Source organism: Lontra canadensis, unplaced genomic scaffold (assembly GCF_010015895.1).
Source record: "Lontra canadensis isolate GAN:19392208 unplaced genomic scaffold, GSC_riverotter_1.0 scaffold85, whole genome shotgun sequence".
Classification (NCBI taxonomy): domain Eukaryota; kingdom Metazoa; phylum Chordata; class Mammalia; order Carnivora; family Mustelidae; genus Lontra; species Lontra canadensis.
In genome coordinates this window covers 1,090,693-1,106,586 of record NW_022631079.1, presented here as the reverse complement: position 1 = coordinate 1,106,586, position 15,894 = coordinate 1,090,693, and the positions used below count along the sequence as shown (strand labels likewise).

At 40.0% G+C, this 15,894-nt stretch overlaps 1 protein-coding gene across 4 annotated transcripts in view; it reads left to right on the top strand.

Annotated features, from left to right (window-relative positions):
* PRKG1 (protein kinase cGMP-dependent 1) overlaps nt 1-15,104 on the top strand; it is a 1,235,433-nt gene extending 1,220,329 nt beyond the window's left edge. For all 4 annotated transcript variants that reach the window (XM_032883001.1, XM_032883000.1, XM_032883002.1 and 1 more), the window contains 6 exons: nt 8-149; nt 1,495-1,658; nt 10,008-10,130; nt 10,214-10,276; nt 11,544-11,610; nt 13,396-15,104. In XM_032883001.1, coding sequence (XP_032738892.1) covers nt 8-149; nt 1,495-1,658; nt 10,008-10,130; nt 10,214-10,276; nt 11,544-11,610; nt 13,396-13,494 — 658 coding nt within the window. In that variant the 3' untranslated portion in view covers nt 13,495-15,104. The remainder of the gene's footprint in view (nt 1-7; nt 150-1,494; nt 1,659-10,007; nt 10,131-10,213; nt 10,277-11,543; nt 11,611-13,395) is intronic.
* Nucleotides 15,105-15,894: the final 790 nt, after the last annotated feature.

Genomic DNA, 15,894 nt, shown 5'->3' with positions numbered 1-15,894 from the left:
GTCTCAGAGGTTCATTTGAAGATTCTACGACCAGATTTTACACAGCATGCGTGGTGGAAGCGTTCGCCTATCTGCATTCCAAAGGAATCATTTACAGGGACCTCAAGCCAGAAAATCTCATCCTGGATCACAGAGGCTACACCAAGCTGGTCAGTGCCCTCTACACACCGTGTCTGCCCTGCAGTTTTAAAATACTCCTTTGTCAAACTGTGTTCATGAACATCTCCATTTCCCCGTGTAACTGCTGTAACTTTTCTTAAAAGCAGATTTTAGGGTTGCTATTCTCAAGGAACCGTTCTTTTCAAGTGATGCAAAAGTTGTGTAAGAAATTAAATAGGCTACATCTAATTTAATACTGCCATGCAGAATGTGTTTAAATGGCTGTGTTCTAGATCTAGAAGACCTTTGGAGACCTTTTCTGAATCTGCTTTCTGCCGTTCACAGGAAAGGAATATTTACACTGTAGAAAAAAGTGAACCGTTTTACGTATAATCTTTAAGATTTTATTTATTTATTTGAGAGAGAAGCAGACTCCCTACTGAGCAAGGGAGCCCACAGGAGGACTGGATCTCAGGCTGCTGGGTTCATGACCTGAGCCTAACACAGCCTCTAAACTGACTGAGCCACGCAGGCGCCCTGGTTCATGTATAATCTTATGGGGGGGGGGGGGCTTGGTAGGTGATGTTATCTGGGCCATTTTAACTATAATAATAGTAGTGATCTTCATAATAATAAAATTGGTCAAGCCCTCTAAAGACTTACCACAGGACAGAAGTTCTCTTATTATAAAATGTACAGTTTTTATGGCCATTGCATCTGCCAGTGCCTGACTCTATATTCCAACTTTTGGAATTTCCATTCAGCCTGTGGTTTTCAAAGAAATCAAATCAAGGGCAGTTAATGATTTCTATTCTCAACCACATTGTTTTAGAAAAAAATAGATTTTCTGCATTTGATGCTCCTCCATCAAAAGGTTGCTAGAAGAAAAAAACAAAAAAAACAAAGAACGTATTTGCATTTTGTCCCTGTTTGTGTATACCAAGGGCTGGGATGAAGCTTGTGCCTCAGCTTCTTCAGCTGTCAAGTGGCTTCTCAATGCTAAATGCATTCCCAACAGCCTCAAGGCAGCAGAAATCCTGCATATTCGGGAAAATTGGTCAAGGAGGTCCAACTGGTCTTTTAAACATTTTCACTAAAGGAGTTATGGCCCAACCTCCCTTGGCATGAAAAGAAGAAGAGATGGAAAATATTTCTGGAAAGAAAGATTTGCCCTTATCTGTGATGATGCCGGTTTCATTCTCAACTCAGGTTTCAGCTTTTGCCATTGAACCTGAGGGAGGCTGTGTCGTTTGCTGTAAAGAGGACTTCTTTCAGAGCCCGGGACCCCAGGAATGTGCCTCAGTTTTTATTGTCTCATCAGTGCACTGCAGCTCGGTACTGCCTTTCAGCTTTATGTAAGGGTCTTGAAATAACCTGTTTCTCTCTCTTTGTAAGGTTGATTTTGGCTTTGCAAAGAAAATAGGATTTGGAAAGAAAACGTGGACTTTTTGTGGGACTCCGGAGTACGTAGCCCCAGAGATCATCCTGAACAAAGGCCATGACATTTCCGCCGACTACTGGTCACTGGGAATCCTGATGTATGAACTTCTGACTGGCAGGTATGGGCATTGACATAGAACCACTGATAAAAATAGACCAGTGGACAGCTACACACGCGTGCCTTTGTCCCTCTGCTCAGGCCATCTTCCAGCACATCTCAGTCTTTCTTATTCCACTACTTACATGAATTATGCTAGTGACCAAGAGTTCATCAAACAAAACTCTAAAATGGGTCCAATGAGGGCAAAAAACTCAACGCCAACTTTTGGCCTCATCATTGCTAAATTTTTATATGTATATGAGAGTGTGGAATAATCTTGTGTCTTTCCAGGAGGTCTTTGAGCCTAGTCCCTTAGCCAGCAATGGAGCAAGGGAGATAATGGTGTTATAAAAATATCTAGGGCCAACTATTCGTAGAAATAAGAGAACATGTTGTTACATCTACATGAAATGAGAATGCTGTGCAGGTCTTCTGTGTAATAATATTACAGTCATCCACAACTAAAAAGGGTACTGTGGCTACTTCCAGGTATAATACAGATTGTAAGCTCCCCAAGGACAAGAAAAACCAATAGACCATCCTGCCAGGACCAGGCAACAAGTAGTAGTAGGGTCGTTACAAAGCACAGAGTTCCAAAGAGGGCTCAGTGTGTTCAGGGGAAGCTGTTGAGTAAGGCAAGACCACAGCCAGGTCCTGAAGGAAGGGGTCTTGGACGTATGACCAAGGAGAGGACAGTCCAGACAGAGACATGCCTCCACTAGAGGGCAGTAGCTTCGTGTAAAAAATAATAATGGGAAACTGAGGGCTGACTGAATGGCTTTTGCACATCAAAAGATAGAGAGGGGCCACTTAGAGAATGACAGGGGAGATAGAGGTGAGAGGGTGAACTGCAGTGAGGAGGCCTAGTACAGGGGGGACAGGGAACAGATGCCTCTGCACTGGGCACAGAAGAAAAAAAGTCATGGCTTAAAAGGGCAACTTCAAATAAAGGGACCAGCCCTAGAATCCTGCCCAAGGGCGGGAGAGCTGCTGGAACTCCCTACAGGTCGAAGGGGCTGGCAGGCACCCCTATTTATGTTTTCCCACCACCTTGACAGTGCAGAGAGGAGCAGAACCTGGGCACTGGAGCTGGTCCCACCAGTGTGGCCCCAGCATGGCACACACCAGGACACGATGACTCCAGCCATCTCACCAAAGTACAACAGGTGCAGAGCACCCCAGAACACTCCAGCCATGCCCTACCTTGCCAGGATAAGCCCTACCCGTGCCCACCATGGCTCTAGCTGTCCTTCAAGGTGTCTGCTTCCTGGAGAGCCCCAGTACCACCCCAGCTCATGCCCACTTGAGCATCAGCTGTCCTGGCCAGGCATCTTCTCTGTGGAGAACCCTGGGACTGCTCCTGCCCACATTGCTCTGACCATCCTACCAGGATGGCCCCAAACAAAAATGGTCCATGCCCCCAAACCCAGGATAGCTACAGCTCTGTACAGCCAGCCAAAGTCACCAGGCCACACAGTCTACACAGGGGTGACCATATACCAGATCATTCCTTCAAGTGGAGAAGTAGCTGTTCTCCCTAATTCTAGAAGCAAAGCAAGTCAAGCAGAAGGAGGAAAGAGACGACTACACTGCAAATGAGAGAACAACACAAAACTCAAAAAAAAAAAAAAATGAAATGGAGATAAGCATGGGTGAACTTTGTAAGAACTTTAACAAAGAGATAGAAAAATACAAGAAAAAAGAATGAGTCAGAGTTGACGAACACAATAATGGAAATGAAGAATATACTGAAGGTAGCAAGAGAAAATTAGAAGAGACAGGAGAATGGATCAGAGACCTAGAAGGCAGGGTAATGGAAACAGAAAGAAAGAAAGAAACAAACAAACAAAAGAGGGAGAGAGATCTTAGAAAATATCAGTCTTCCCGTTATCTAGTTCCCAGAAGGGGAAGAGAGAGGGGACCAAAAAAAGGGCAGACAACATATTTGAAGAAATAATAACTCAAAACTTCCCTAACCTAGAAAAGGAAATAGACATCCAGATTTAGGAAACCCAAAAAGTTCCAAACAAGATAAACCCATGACTCATAATATTTGAACTGTCAAAGATTAAAGAGAAAAAAAAAATTTTCAAGAGCCAGAAAGAAACTCCTAGTTATGTATGGCTATCAACTGATTTTTCAGGAGAAACTTTGCAATCATCTGGGAGTGGCATGGTACAAAGTGCCAAAAGGAAAAATACCTACAACCAAGAATACACTACCATCAAATTTATCACTCAGATTTGAAGGAGAGAGAGAGAGTTTCCCAGGCCATCAAAATGAAGGAGTTCATTACCATTAAACAGGCCTTACTTAAAAAAAAAAAAAAAAAAAAAAAAAAGGTTAAAGGGAATTCTTTCAGTTGAAGAGAAAAGACCATAATTAGAAGAAAATTATAATAAAAGCAAACATACAGTAAAGGTAATAGAGCAATGACTTATAAGGCTAGTATGAAGACAAGAGTAAGTAAAATCAACTATATCCAAAAAATGTAAAGTATGACAGCATATGCACAAAGTGGCAGGAAAGGAGTAAAAATCAAGTTCTTTTAGAATGCTTTGAACGTAAGTCACCATCAACTTAACATTGCCAAAAGTAGGATATGTTAACCACAAACCTAAAGACTATAACCACATGGTAACCACAAACCTAAAAACTATAAAAGATAGACAAAAGACCGAACATAACACTAGAGAAACTCATCAAGGAAAGAGAAGAGAAAAAGAAACTGAGGACTACAGAAACAACCAGAAAGCACCTAACAAAAACGGTAGTAAGTACACACCTGTGAACAGTGACTATAAATGTAAATGGTCTAAATGCTCCAATCAAAGATGCAGAATGATGGGATGGCTAAAAAAGAAAAGACCTATACTGCTTGCAAGAGGCACACTTCAGACTTCAAGACACACTGACAGTGAAAAAATGGAAAAAGATACTCCATGCAAAAGGAAGGCAAAGCAAATAAATAAATGTTACAGCAGGAGGACTTCTGTCAGATACAATAGACTGAAAAAGACTGTAACAAAGACAAACAAGTCTTACACAGTAATAAAGGGATCGATCCAACAAGAGGACCTAATGGTTGTAAATATTGATCCACCCAACATGAGAGCACCTACATCTATCAAGCAAGTATGAACAGACATAAAGGGAGAAATGGACAGTCATAAAATAACAGTAGGGGATATTTACATCCTACTTATATCAATGGACAGATCATCCAGGCAACAAAATCAATAAGGAGACTGTGTCTTTGGAAGACATGTGGGATTAGATGGACATAACGTATGTACAGACCATTCTAGCCCAAAGCAGCCGAATGTACTCTTTCCCTGTGCACATGAGACATTCCCCAGGATTGAGCACAACTGAGACCACAAAACATGTTTTCCAACCACAATGGTATGAAACTACAATTACAAGAAAAAATTGGAAAAAAAACAAAAACATGCAGAGGCTGAACAACATGCCACTAAACAACCACTGTGTCGATGAAGAAATCAAAAAGGAAATTGTTAAAAATACATGGAAACAAACAAAATATATGGAGACAAATGAAAATGCAACAATCCAAAACTTTGGGAAGCAGCAAAAGCAGTTCTAAGAAGGAAATTAATAGGGCACAGGATTACCTCAAGAAACAAGAAAATTCTCAATCTAACCTTACACCTAAAGAAACTAGAAAAAGAACAAGCAAAGGCCAAAGTTAGAAGGAAGGAAATAATAAAAATCAGGAAAAAAAGACCAAAGAAATAATAATACAGAAGATCAATGAAAGTAAGAATTTTTTTTTTTGAAAAAATAAACCTCTAGCAAGACTCATGTAGAAAAAAAGAGGATCCAAAATCCAAATAATTAAAATCAGAAAGGAAAGGGAAGTAAAATATGACACCAACGGAATACAAATGTTATAAAACATGAATGCTATAAAAATTTAGATTGTCCACTTTGTTGGCATATAAGGAAATGGATAAATTTCTAGAAATATACAATCTTCCAAAACAAAATCAGGAAGAAATAGAAATCTGAACAAACAAAAACAAGTAACAAAATTAAATTAGTAAACAACAAACCCCAACAAACAAAAGGCAGGGACTAGAACTCTTCACAGGCAAAGTCTACCCAACATTAAAGAATGTTAAAGCTAATCTCCCCCAAACAATTACGAAAAAAATAGAAGGAAAGCTTCCAAGTGCATTCTATGAGACCAGCACTGTACTGACACCAAAACCAAAGACACTACCAAAAAAGAAAACTACAGGTCAATATCCCTGAAAATATGGATGCAAAAATTCTTGAAAAAATATTAGCAAACCACATTCAACAATCCGTTAAAAGGATCATTCACCACAATTAGGTGGAATTTATTCCAGGGTTGCAAGAGTGGTTCAATAGTCTCAAATTAATCATCATTATAAATCAGATGAACAAGAGAAAGGGCAAAACCCATATGATCATCTCAGTAGATACATGAAAAGCTTTTGACAGAATTCAACATCTGTTTACAATAATACTGTCAAAGTGGGTTTAGATGGAACGTGCTTTAACATAATAATGTCCCAATAGGATAGCTAAAAACCAAGATTTTTCTCTAAGATCCAGAAACAATACATTTTCACCACTCTTATTCAACATAGTAATGGAAGTCTTGGCTGATGCAATCAGACAAAGAAAAGAAATAAAATGTATCCAGACTAGTAAGGAAGTAGCTAAACTGTCACTATTTGCAGATGACCTAATACTATACATAGAAAACTATAAAATCTCCATCAAAAAACTGTTATAAATGAATTCAGTAAAGTTACAGAATACAAAATTAATATACAGAAATCTGTGGTGTTTCTAGACACTAACAACAAAGTGGCAGAAAGAGAATTAAGACAGCCAATTCCATTTATAATTGCACCAAAAAGAATAAAATAAAATAAATTTAGCCAAGGAGGTGATAGACCTGTTCTCTAAAACCTATTAAGTATTGATGAAAGAAATTGGAATAAGTAGATATTCTATGTTCATGGACATTAAGAATTAATATTGTTAAAATGTCTATATTATCCAAAGCACTCTACGGATTCTGTGCAATTCCTATCAAGATGCCAATAGCATGTTTCACAGAACTAGAACAAATAATACTAAACTCTGTATGGAACCACAAAAGACCTTGAATAGCCAAAGTGATCTTAAGAAAGAACAGAGCTAGAGGCATCACAATCCCAGATTTCAAGATATACTACAAAACAGTAGTAATCAAAACCATATGATACAGGTACAAAAACAGATACCAAGATCTTTGGAACAGAATAGAGAGCCCAGAAATAAACATTTTCTTTTATGAACGATTTATCTCCAAAAAAGGAGGCAAGAATATACAATAGGGTGGAAATAGTCTCTTCAGAACACTGGACAGCTGTATGGAAAAGAATGAAACTAGACCACTTCCTTACACCATCCACAGAAATAATCCCAAAATGGATAAAAGACCTAAATATGAGACCTGAAACCATAAAACTCCTAGAAGAAAAAACATAGACAAGAATGTTTTTTTAAAAAGATTTTATTTATTTGAGAGAAAAAGAATGAGCGGGGGGCAGAAGGAGGAGAACCAGGCTCCCCCCTGAGCAGGGAGCTTGATTTAGGGCTCCATCCCACACCCCCACAATCATGGCCTGAGCCAAAGGCAGATGCTCAACGAACTGAGCCTCCCAGACATGCCAGTAATCTTTTTGACATCCATGTTAGCAACATTTTTCTAGATATGTCTTTTAATGTAAGGGAAACAAAGATAAAAATAAACTACACCAAAATTAAAAGTTTGCACAGCAAAGGAAACAAGATGCAAAGGCAACCTAGTGAAGGGGAGAAGATATTTGCAATATAGCCAATAATATGTCCAATTAGGGGTTAATATTCCAAAATATACAAAGAACTCCTACAACTCAATACTAAAGAAATAATTCAATTTAAAAATGAGCAGAGGACCTAAATAGTAATTCTTCCAAAGAAGACATCCAGATGGCCAACAGACAAATGAAAAGATGCTCAAATACAAACCCAAACCACCATGAGATGTCACCTCCCACTTGTTACACTTGTTAGAATGGTTAAATAGCAAATGATGGGGAGGGTGGAGGGCAAAAGGAACCCTCATACACTGTTTGATGGGAATGCAAACTGGTGCAGCCACTGTGGGAAACAGTATGGACGTTCCTCAAAAAATTAAAACTAGGACTACCAAGCAATTCAATTCCATACTGGGTATTCCCCAAAGAAGAGGAAAACACTAATTCAAAAGAATATATGCACCCCTATGTGTACTGCAGCATTATTTACATTAGCCAAGTAAGGAAGGTAACCTAAGTGTCCGTCAATAGATAAAGGGATAAAGAAGATGAGATAGATACAGATACATACACGCAGGACTATTACTCAGCCATAAGAAAGAATGAGATCTTGCCATTTGCAATAATATGGATGGACCTAGTGGGTATCATGCTATGTGAAATAGGGCAGGCAGACAAGGACATATACCATCTGATTTCACTTCTCTGTGGGATCTTAAAAAGAAAGAAACTAAAAGAGCAGAAACAGACCCATAAACACAGAGAACAAACTGACGGTTGCCAGAAGGGCCGGAGGGGGCGGGGTGGGAGGTACAAGCCATGGAATGAGGAAGTCGGGATGGCAGGCACAGCGCAGGGGATATAGTCAGTAGTACAGTGCTCTCTGGGGATGGATGACAGCGACACTTGCAGTGAGCACAGGGGTTGGTGGGATTGCTATGTTCTACACCGGAAACTAATCAACACTGTCAGCTACGCTTCAATAGGAAATTAATAATAATAGGAGATCGGTAAGAGTCCTCTCCTGAGGCTCACCGCTGGCTACACTTGAATGTCTGCAATTCATCCAGAGGAGCCATTGAGTATTTTCTGAAAAGGAGTAGGAACCTGTGTGGTAGGGTTTAGGAATAAGCAGCCAGTCCTCATGTGTAGGGGCAAACTAGGAAAGGGACAGGCTCGCTGGGTGGAAGGGCATTCCAGTAATTCACATCTGGGAAGCTCAGAAGTTCGAACAGGTAAGAGGGCTGTGGGAAGAAAGGCTTGCTAAAGAGAAAGTGGTAGTGGAAAGGACAGCGAGACCTAGGACTTTAAGCCTCGGGTCCCTTGTGGGGCTTCCGTGAAGGTATGAGGCGCTGAGCAGAGGGGTGTAGAGCAGAGGCCACACTCCAAAGATGCCACGGCCGCTCTCCTGCTAACATCACCAGGAACACTTTCGCTGGGGCCCTTCCTTGTTTGGAGCCCGCTCCTTCAAAGGAAATAATTTGAACTGCTCTTGGTGAATGTGATGGGCAAAAATAATTATCAATAGAGACATGAATCCGGTATTAGGAGAACAATTTCCAAAGCAATTACTTGTCCAGGTGCATCACTTTGATGGAAGGAGGGGTCTTTTTCATCTCTGTGTTCCCTGAGCCTGGCACAAAGCTACGCTCCGCGGATTGGTCTGGCTCGTGGGGCCTCCTAATAAGGATGCCTTGTGTCAGGTTATCCACTGAGGACTGATGACCGGGAGGAGAGGGTAGGAGGAGCATTCCTCTGCAGAAGGACGCAGCAGATCACTGATCACATGCTCTGTGCTGGGCATTCTCCTACACTCTGGGAATACTGCAAGACTGAGAACAAGACAGTCTGGAAAGAAGACAGATGCAAAGCATAGAAAGTGGCATAAAGGGTGTGTCAGAGAGCATGGCAGGCCACAGGTTTAAATTCAAGGGGTGCCTGGCTGGCTCTGTCAGTGGAGCAATACGACGCTTGACCTCAGGGTTGTGAGTTCAAGCCCCACATTGGGTGCAGAGATTACATTAAACAAATAAAATCTTTTAAAAAAATGCAACAACTTAATCTAATCCTTTAATTTAAACTTTATGTTGGTTGATAGAGGTCATGGGATCAGTTCCGTGACCAGTAACGGTGTGCTGATCCTAGTGAGTGAGGGTAGTATTGGCAGGCGATGGTGTCCTATCACTGATGTCCTTGGGACATTCTAGTGATTTTGGACTTCATCTCAGGTGTAATCAAGGGCAGGGAAAGGGCTAGAAGGTGGAAGAAGCATCTTGAATGGCCAAGGACAGCAAGAGGGGTTCCGCACCTGCACTAAAAAGACAGCAGACAAACTTGACCCAGGATGGTTTTGCTAAGTGATTTCCTTGAAAAGGTTTCCATCCTGTTTTGCTATTAATCCAGCATCATTTCGTTACCACTACTCAGTGTGTCCCCAGATAAGAATAGATGTTCTGTGAGGTTATAACAATTCAAGATTTCTTGTTTAGAAAACCAAAGTGATTCTCTTTTCATTTCTCTCACAGCCCACCTTTCTCAGGCCCAGATCCTATGAAAACATATAACATCATACTGAGGGGGATTGACATGATAGAATTTCCAAAGAAGATTGCCAAAAATGCTGCTAATTTAATTAAAAAACTATGCAGGTAAGTATTTCAGCCCCATAGCTTTTGAAAGGATCCTAATTCAGAAGTGATTAGATTCCTTACAGTTCTTATTTTCTTTCCAGGGATAACCCATCAGAAAGATTAGGGAATTTGAAAAATGGCGTGAAAGACATTCAGAAGCACAAGTAAGTGTTCTTTCCTCGTCCCTTTCTGTGGAGGGTCCAGAAAGCAAGACAGGTACCTGCTCCCCCCAGCTGGGTGATGGGTGCACACTTAGCCTATGGGAGCACCCAAGGGGACGTCAGACCAGTTAGCCTTCTGACGTAAGGCCCTTCTGCTGTATCTCGGGGACATCACACGGATACACACGACCCCAAGCCATATTAAGCGACTGGTTCACCGAATTCAGTTTCTCCCAACTCACACTAATGGGCATTTTTCCTCTCTAGCTCAAAGAGGAAATGTGTACTTTTAATTCTGGGATTCTCCTCTCTACCAGGGTATCAAAAACAAAAGTCCTCTACCATATTATACCTCATTTCCCAGACTAAAACTGGAATATATTTTTCTCACCACTTCCTAAGTTGATGACAAAGAAAAAAAAAAGTGTTTTTTTTTTAAACCACAGCAACATCTTAAATATTAAACCTTACCTAGTTAATTGGATATTTGAATGCTAAACTAAGACCAAATTGTTTTTTTTTTTTTTTAATGAGTCTGTTTTTGCAACCCTCACAAGAAATTCACATACCAGATGAACTTACGTATCAAAATATCTAAAATGCCTGCTCAGAATTTAGTGTAAGCATTTGCTACTTTAAAGACAGAACTGAACCAAAAACCTCAGCATTGTCTGGTCTGCATTTTCACAGGAAAAACTACACAAAATACCTTCAGTCTATTTTAATTAAATGTGTTGCCATTTTATTAGGAATTGTTATGACCCTAGTATTGCATATTTAATTTTCTACGAACATGCAAAAAAAGTGCCAAGTCAGAGTTAGACCTAATACAGTGATGTGGAAAGGTTAATTAACTGAGGCCACCCACAGAATCAGTACAAAGCTAAAAGGATAATTTTCTATCCTGACTTTTCATGCCCTGGTTCTACAGCCTTAAAATCAAATGTCCTATAAAGCTCAGGGCCAAGCAGATCATGACATTTGTTAAGTTATAATGATAATATAAGAATAAGGTCATACAGACATTCTGCCTGAAATGCCTGGAAAAGGAGTTATTTTCTAATTGGCGTTCAGTATTTCAACAATTAACTTACTGTATGGAAGGCATATTTTAAAAACCCTGAGTAGAAAAATTTGCAATTAAAGAGAACACATTCTTGTCACGTGGAAAATGTTTGCCTAGTTCCTTTCTATCACGTATGTTGCAGGGAAGTTTTAGCTGAAGAAAAATGCCTTTAACTAGCTGCCTTTTCTTTTTTTCCTTCCCTAGATGGTTTGAGGGCTTTAACTGGGAAGGCTTAAGAAAAGGGACCTTGACACCACCCATAATACCAAGTGTAAGTACACGATCCAACTTATAGCTCTGTGACACATGTACAGTGTTTATGTCAATGTTAAAGTTTTATCGTATGTTCCGATTAAATAAACTACAGAAGTACCATCTTAGAATAGTCGTATATAAAACCCAAGCCTAAACTCAAGTCAGTTAGGGTATGGTCGTTTTATATATACTTTGCCATTATCTTTCTAAACTATTCATTCTAATTTCTTTCTTTGTGACTAAAAACGGGCTTGCAGTACAATAAGTGTTCAGTATCCACTGATGGAGACAGAACATCATAACGGGTGTCCAGCAACCAGTTTCCTTTTTTTTTTTCTTTTCCAGAATATCTGAACTTCATACATCATTGCCCAAGAATACATTAGGACTACTCATGCATTAAGACTACTCATGAATTACGACCAGTTTAGTGTATACAAGAGTCCATGTGGGTGAATTAGGGCAATGGGCTATTATTTTGTCTTTATGATCCCAGTTTATGCCCTATCTCGCTCTGTTCCCAAGAGCCTAACCCATAAAAGCCACTCGGAGCATTCCTATGCACTCTGTTTCCAGCAGCTACCAATTCCTGGCCAATATAGTCTCTTTTATGCTCCCAGCTCACTTCCAAGTACTCGCAGGCAATACTCTGTTCATCTACCCTTTCATGAGGCTCCAGAAGAAAAGGATTGTCTTTCCTTAACTGTCTTTTCTGCATGTCAGGTGTTTTGTTAAATAGCAGCCCACTAAGGGTGATCAAGTATTTTTTAATAAAATAAATCTGTCCGATGAAATGTCCTGTATCTTTACAAAGAGGCAAGGGGTTGCTTTGCTGTCCTGAGCCATTCAGGTCTTGACTCCCTTTTTCTGGGACTAACTCAAGACTGCTCTTTATACAGAAATGTTTTCCCTACTTTTAAGTTTTATTTCTGTGATAACACAAAACAAATTCCATTACCATACTTCCCATGACAGATACTAATGGCATACCTGAAGTTTTGGGGGTTTTTGTTGTTGTTGTTGTTGTTGTTGTTGTTGTTGTTGTTTTAAGAACAAAAATAGAATAAGAAACTTGGAGGGTAAATAGTAAGCCTTACTGAACAGTATATATTTATGGATTATACCCATATATATTTCATTCACTATTAATATATACATGGTTGTAAATATCCTAGAATATGAGGGAAACTAAAGCATGGATTGCTTTTACTGATGTTCTCCAGAAGGGCCTTTACCCAGTAATTTGCTTGAGTTTAGGAATGGCTTTTTAGTACCCTTGAATTACACAAAAGCCTTAAGATAGTGTACAGGGCTCTGCATGACCTGATTTCTCCTACTTCTCACTCAAGTACTCTCCTCTCCTATACGGCAGCCACACTGGCCTTCTTTGATTGCTTCACAGCATAAAGCACTCTCACCTCAGGACCTTTGCATGGGCAAAAATCGAACCCAATACTTAGTTTTAAAATAAAATTTTTTCAAAGTGGCTTTCCATCATCCCTCTTATACTCATTTTTCTTCATAGCAGTAACCAAACTTTCTAATCAGCTGTAGATTCTTTGTTTTAATCGTATAGTGTACCCTCTGCTAGAGTAGAAACTCCATGATGATAAGAGCCATGTCTGTTTTTAGTCACCACTGTGCCCCCCCCACCAATGCAAAGCACAAAACCTGTACCTAGTAGACGCTTAAAAATATAGCTGTTGATTGGGGAATGAAGAAAGAACGCTTTGTAAGACTCTGTTTGGCATTTGACTCCCCAATGCAGAAATCCTTTCCCTGTCCCTCCTCTCACCTGCAGGTGGCATCACCCACAGACACAAGCAATTTCGACAGTTTCCCTGAGGACAATGATGAGCCGCCCCCTGATGACAACTCGGGATGGGACATAGACTTCTAATGTATTTCTCTTACCTGCTTCTGCCTTGCTGAAGTCAGCTTTCCTGAGACACAGCTGCCAGCAAACCTGAGGGACGGAGAGAAGATTAGTGCTCGGGGTCACCATGATGCCTTTGATCGATGCTGCTCCGGTAACTACAGTGGCATTAGGACTTATTGCTTAGATGACAGTAGTGCTCTTTACATGTTTTCTGTTGGATCCTCAAAATAGCAGTTGACATGGTGGTCCTGAAGCAAAGCCTTTCACCCCAGTAATGAGATGTCTTCTAGTGTTGCGATGACCTTGCTTTGCTCTGACTATACTTTGAAAGACTGTCAGAAACACGTCAATCTAGTCAAAGAGTCTGGACCTTGCTAGAATTATCAGGAAGATCAGAAAATACTATAGCGGGTACAATAGATGACCGTGGTACAAAATCAGGGCTCTTCCTTTCCTTCCGGGGAGGTCGGAGGATACATTCACGCAAGCCGGTGTCTACACCGCACGGAAGAGGGCCACACGTCTGTTGGTCAAGAGGGCATGTCAAACCAGTGCTAGAAGTTTCCTGATTTAATTTCCCAGCCGTGCTGATGACGAGACTGAATGTTACCTTTCCTTTCCGACAGATTTTAAAAATTGATACGATCAAAAGCACAACTGCTATAGATTCTGCTGAGGACTCTCATAGCAGGCATATATGCGTTTTCACAGAGGATTGAAAAAAAAAAACATGCATGATATTTGTTTCTTCTTTTGACTAATTGGCATGACAGAGTGGAAAAAAAAAACTCACAAACCATTTCATATCTTTTTAAAATACTGTGCCTCGAGATGGTCCTGGAAATAAACGACTAGCAGCCAACTGATTTTTATTTATTACCTAACATGCCCTCGGACTGAGGCTTAAAATATTCCCTTTTATAAAAAGAAACCCTTGGGGGTGGGGGCAGGGTGGGGTGGAGAGGGACTAAGATCCATCCAAAAATAAAAATAAAAAACTATCTAGGTGCTATGTATATCTTTCATCTGTAAATGTCCGTGTCTGAGAAGACAACACAAATTCTAATCATCACCTGTGTAGCCAGAGACCCAAGCATTCTTCACTACGTTTACCAACCAAACTCCCATCAGATTTCACTTACACAACATGGCCTAGGTTTGAGGGGGAAAGGGGATTAAAACCCATTCAACTGGCTTCTTGTCTTAGTCCTGAACCAAAAAGAGGAAGAGGAGGAAAGCACAAAAATCACTGAGATTCACCATATGGGAAAGCTTGCTTCTTCGAGGTCAGGGAATGGGACCAGACCTAGCCAGGTGTTGTTGACTTTTTGGTGAATAAGCCAGTGTGAGTTCATGCACGTGTGAGAGTAGGAAGGAAGTTGAGAAGAAAACAGGACCCTGCTTTCTCAAACAGAAGCTTTAGCTAAGTAGGGCAGAAATATTGCAATCCTGAAATGCATTTGAACATACAAAACTTACCTGCTTTTTTCATGAGGGGTAAAGAAACAGCAGTTGAAACTAAGTCCTTTGTTGGCAGGCAAGTTGACTACAATTAGCTATCCTAGGTAGTGGACCATTCTGGAAGCTTTTCCTGGACAAGTGGCGTTCTACCTGAGGAAATAATTGTATACTCTTATACAATTACTCATCCTGATTTGGAACAGTGTGTGAATTTGGTGTATTAAATTGAAGGTTGCTTTAAGGTATTTTTATAAGTCAATGAAACATAAGCATTTCTGCAAAAAAATATGTCCACACAAGTCATCATACCATACCCAGGAAGGCATATATTACGATTTCGGTTTGAATTTTTCATACCAAGACTACTTTAGAATATGGTATCAAAACATAATATAACATTTGGGGAGTAAAAATACTAAGAGCATACTATATACTATCAGAATAGAATTACATTAAAAGTTTGATCCCAAGATGTTACTGTTAAATTCTTGTGTTAGTGTTTTCCCTTCCTTACAAATAATTGCTTAAGATCAATTTATTCCCCAAGATACCCACGTTCTTCAACAGATTTCAGAATATAAAAGTAAACCTACCAACCTAAAATCCAGCTATGAATGCTATTTCAGAAATTTTATACTGCTTTTATCTGGGCTTTTAAAAATATATAATTCCAACATCATGGTCACTGTTCAGTGATTTTTGTTAAAAGAGGTTTAGGCACAGTAAAGTTTTGCTAGAATATTATGTGGTCACTAAGAGAATCTGCTCCTGCAATTTTTCAAATGCCCCAGCAGCACCAGAGCCTAGCGCTTGCTGTGGTTCAAGTCTAAGACAACACTGTGTACAAGTTCTCGGAGGAATTAAGAAGTAGCATCCAGTTCAATGGAACCATCAGTTTTCCCACCTGTTAGCACAGCTTCGTTACATTGCACCGGTGGCATTGCATTAGGAGGTCTACAG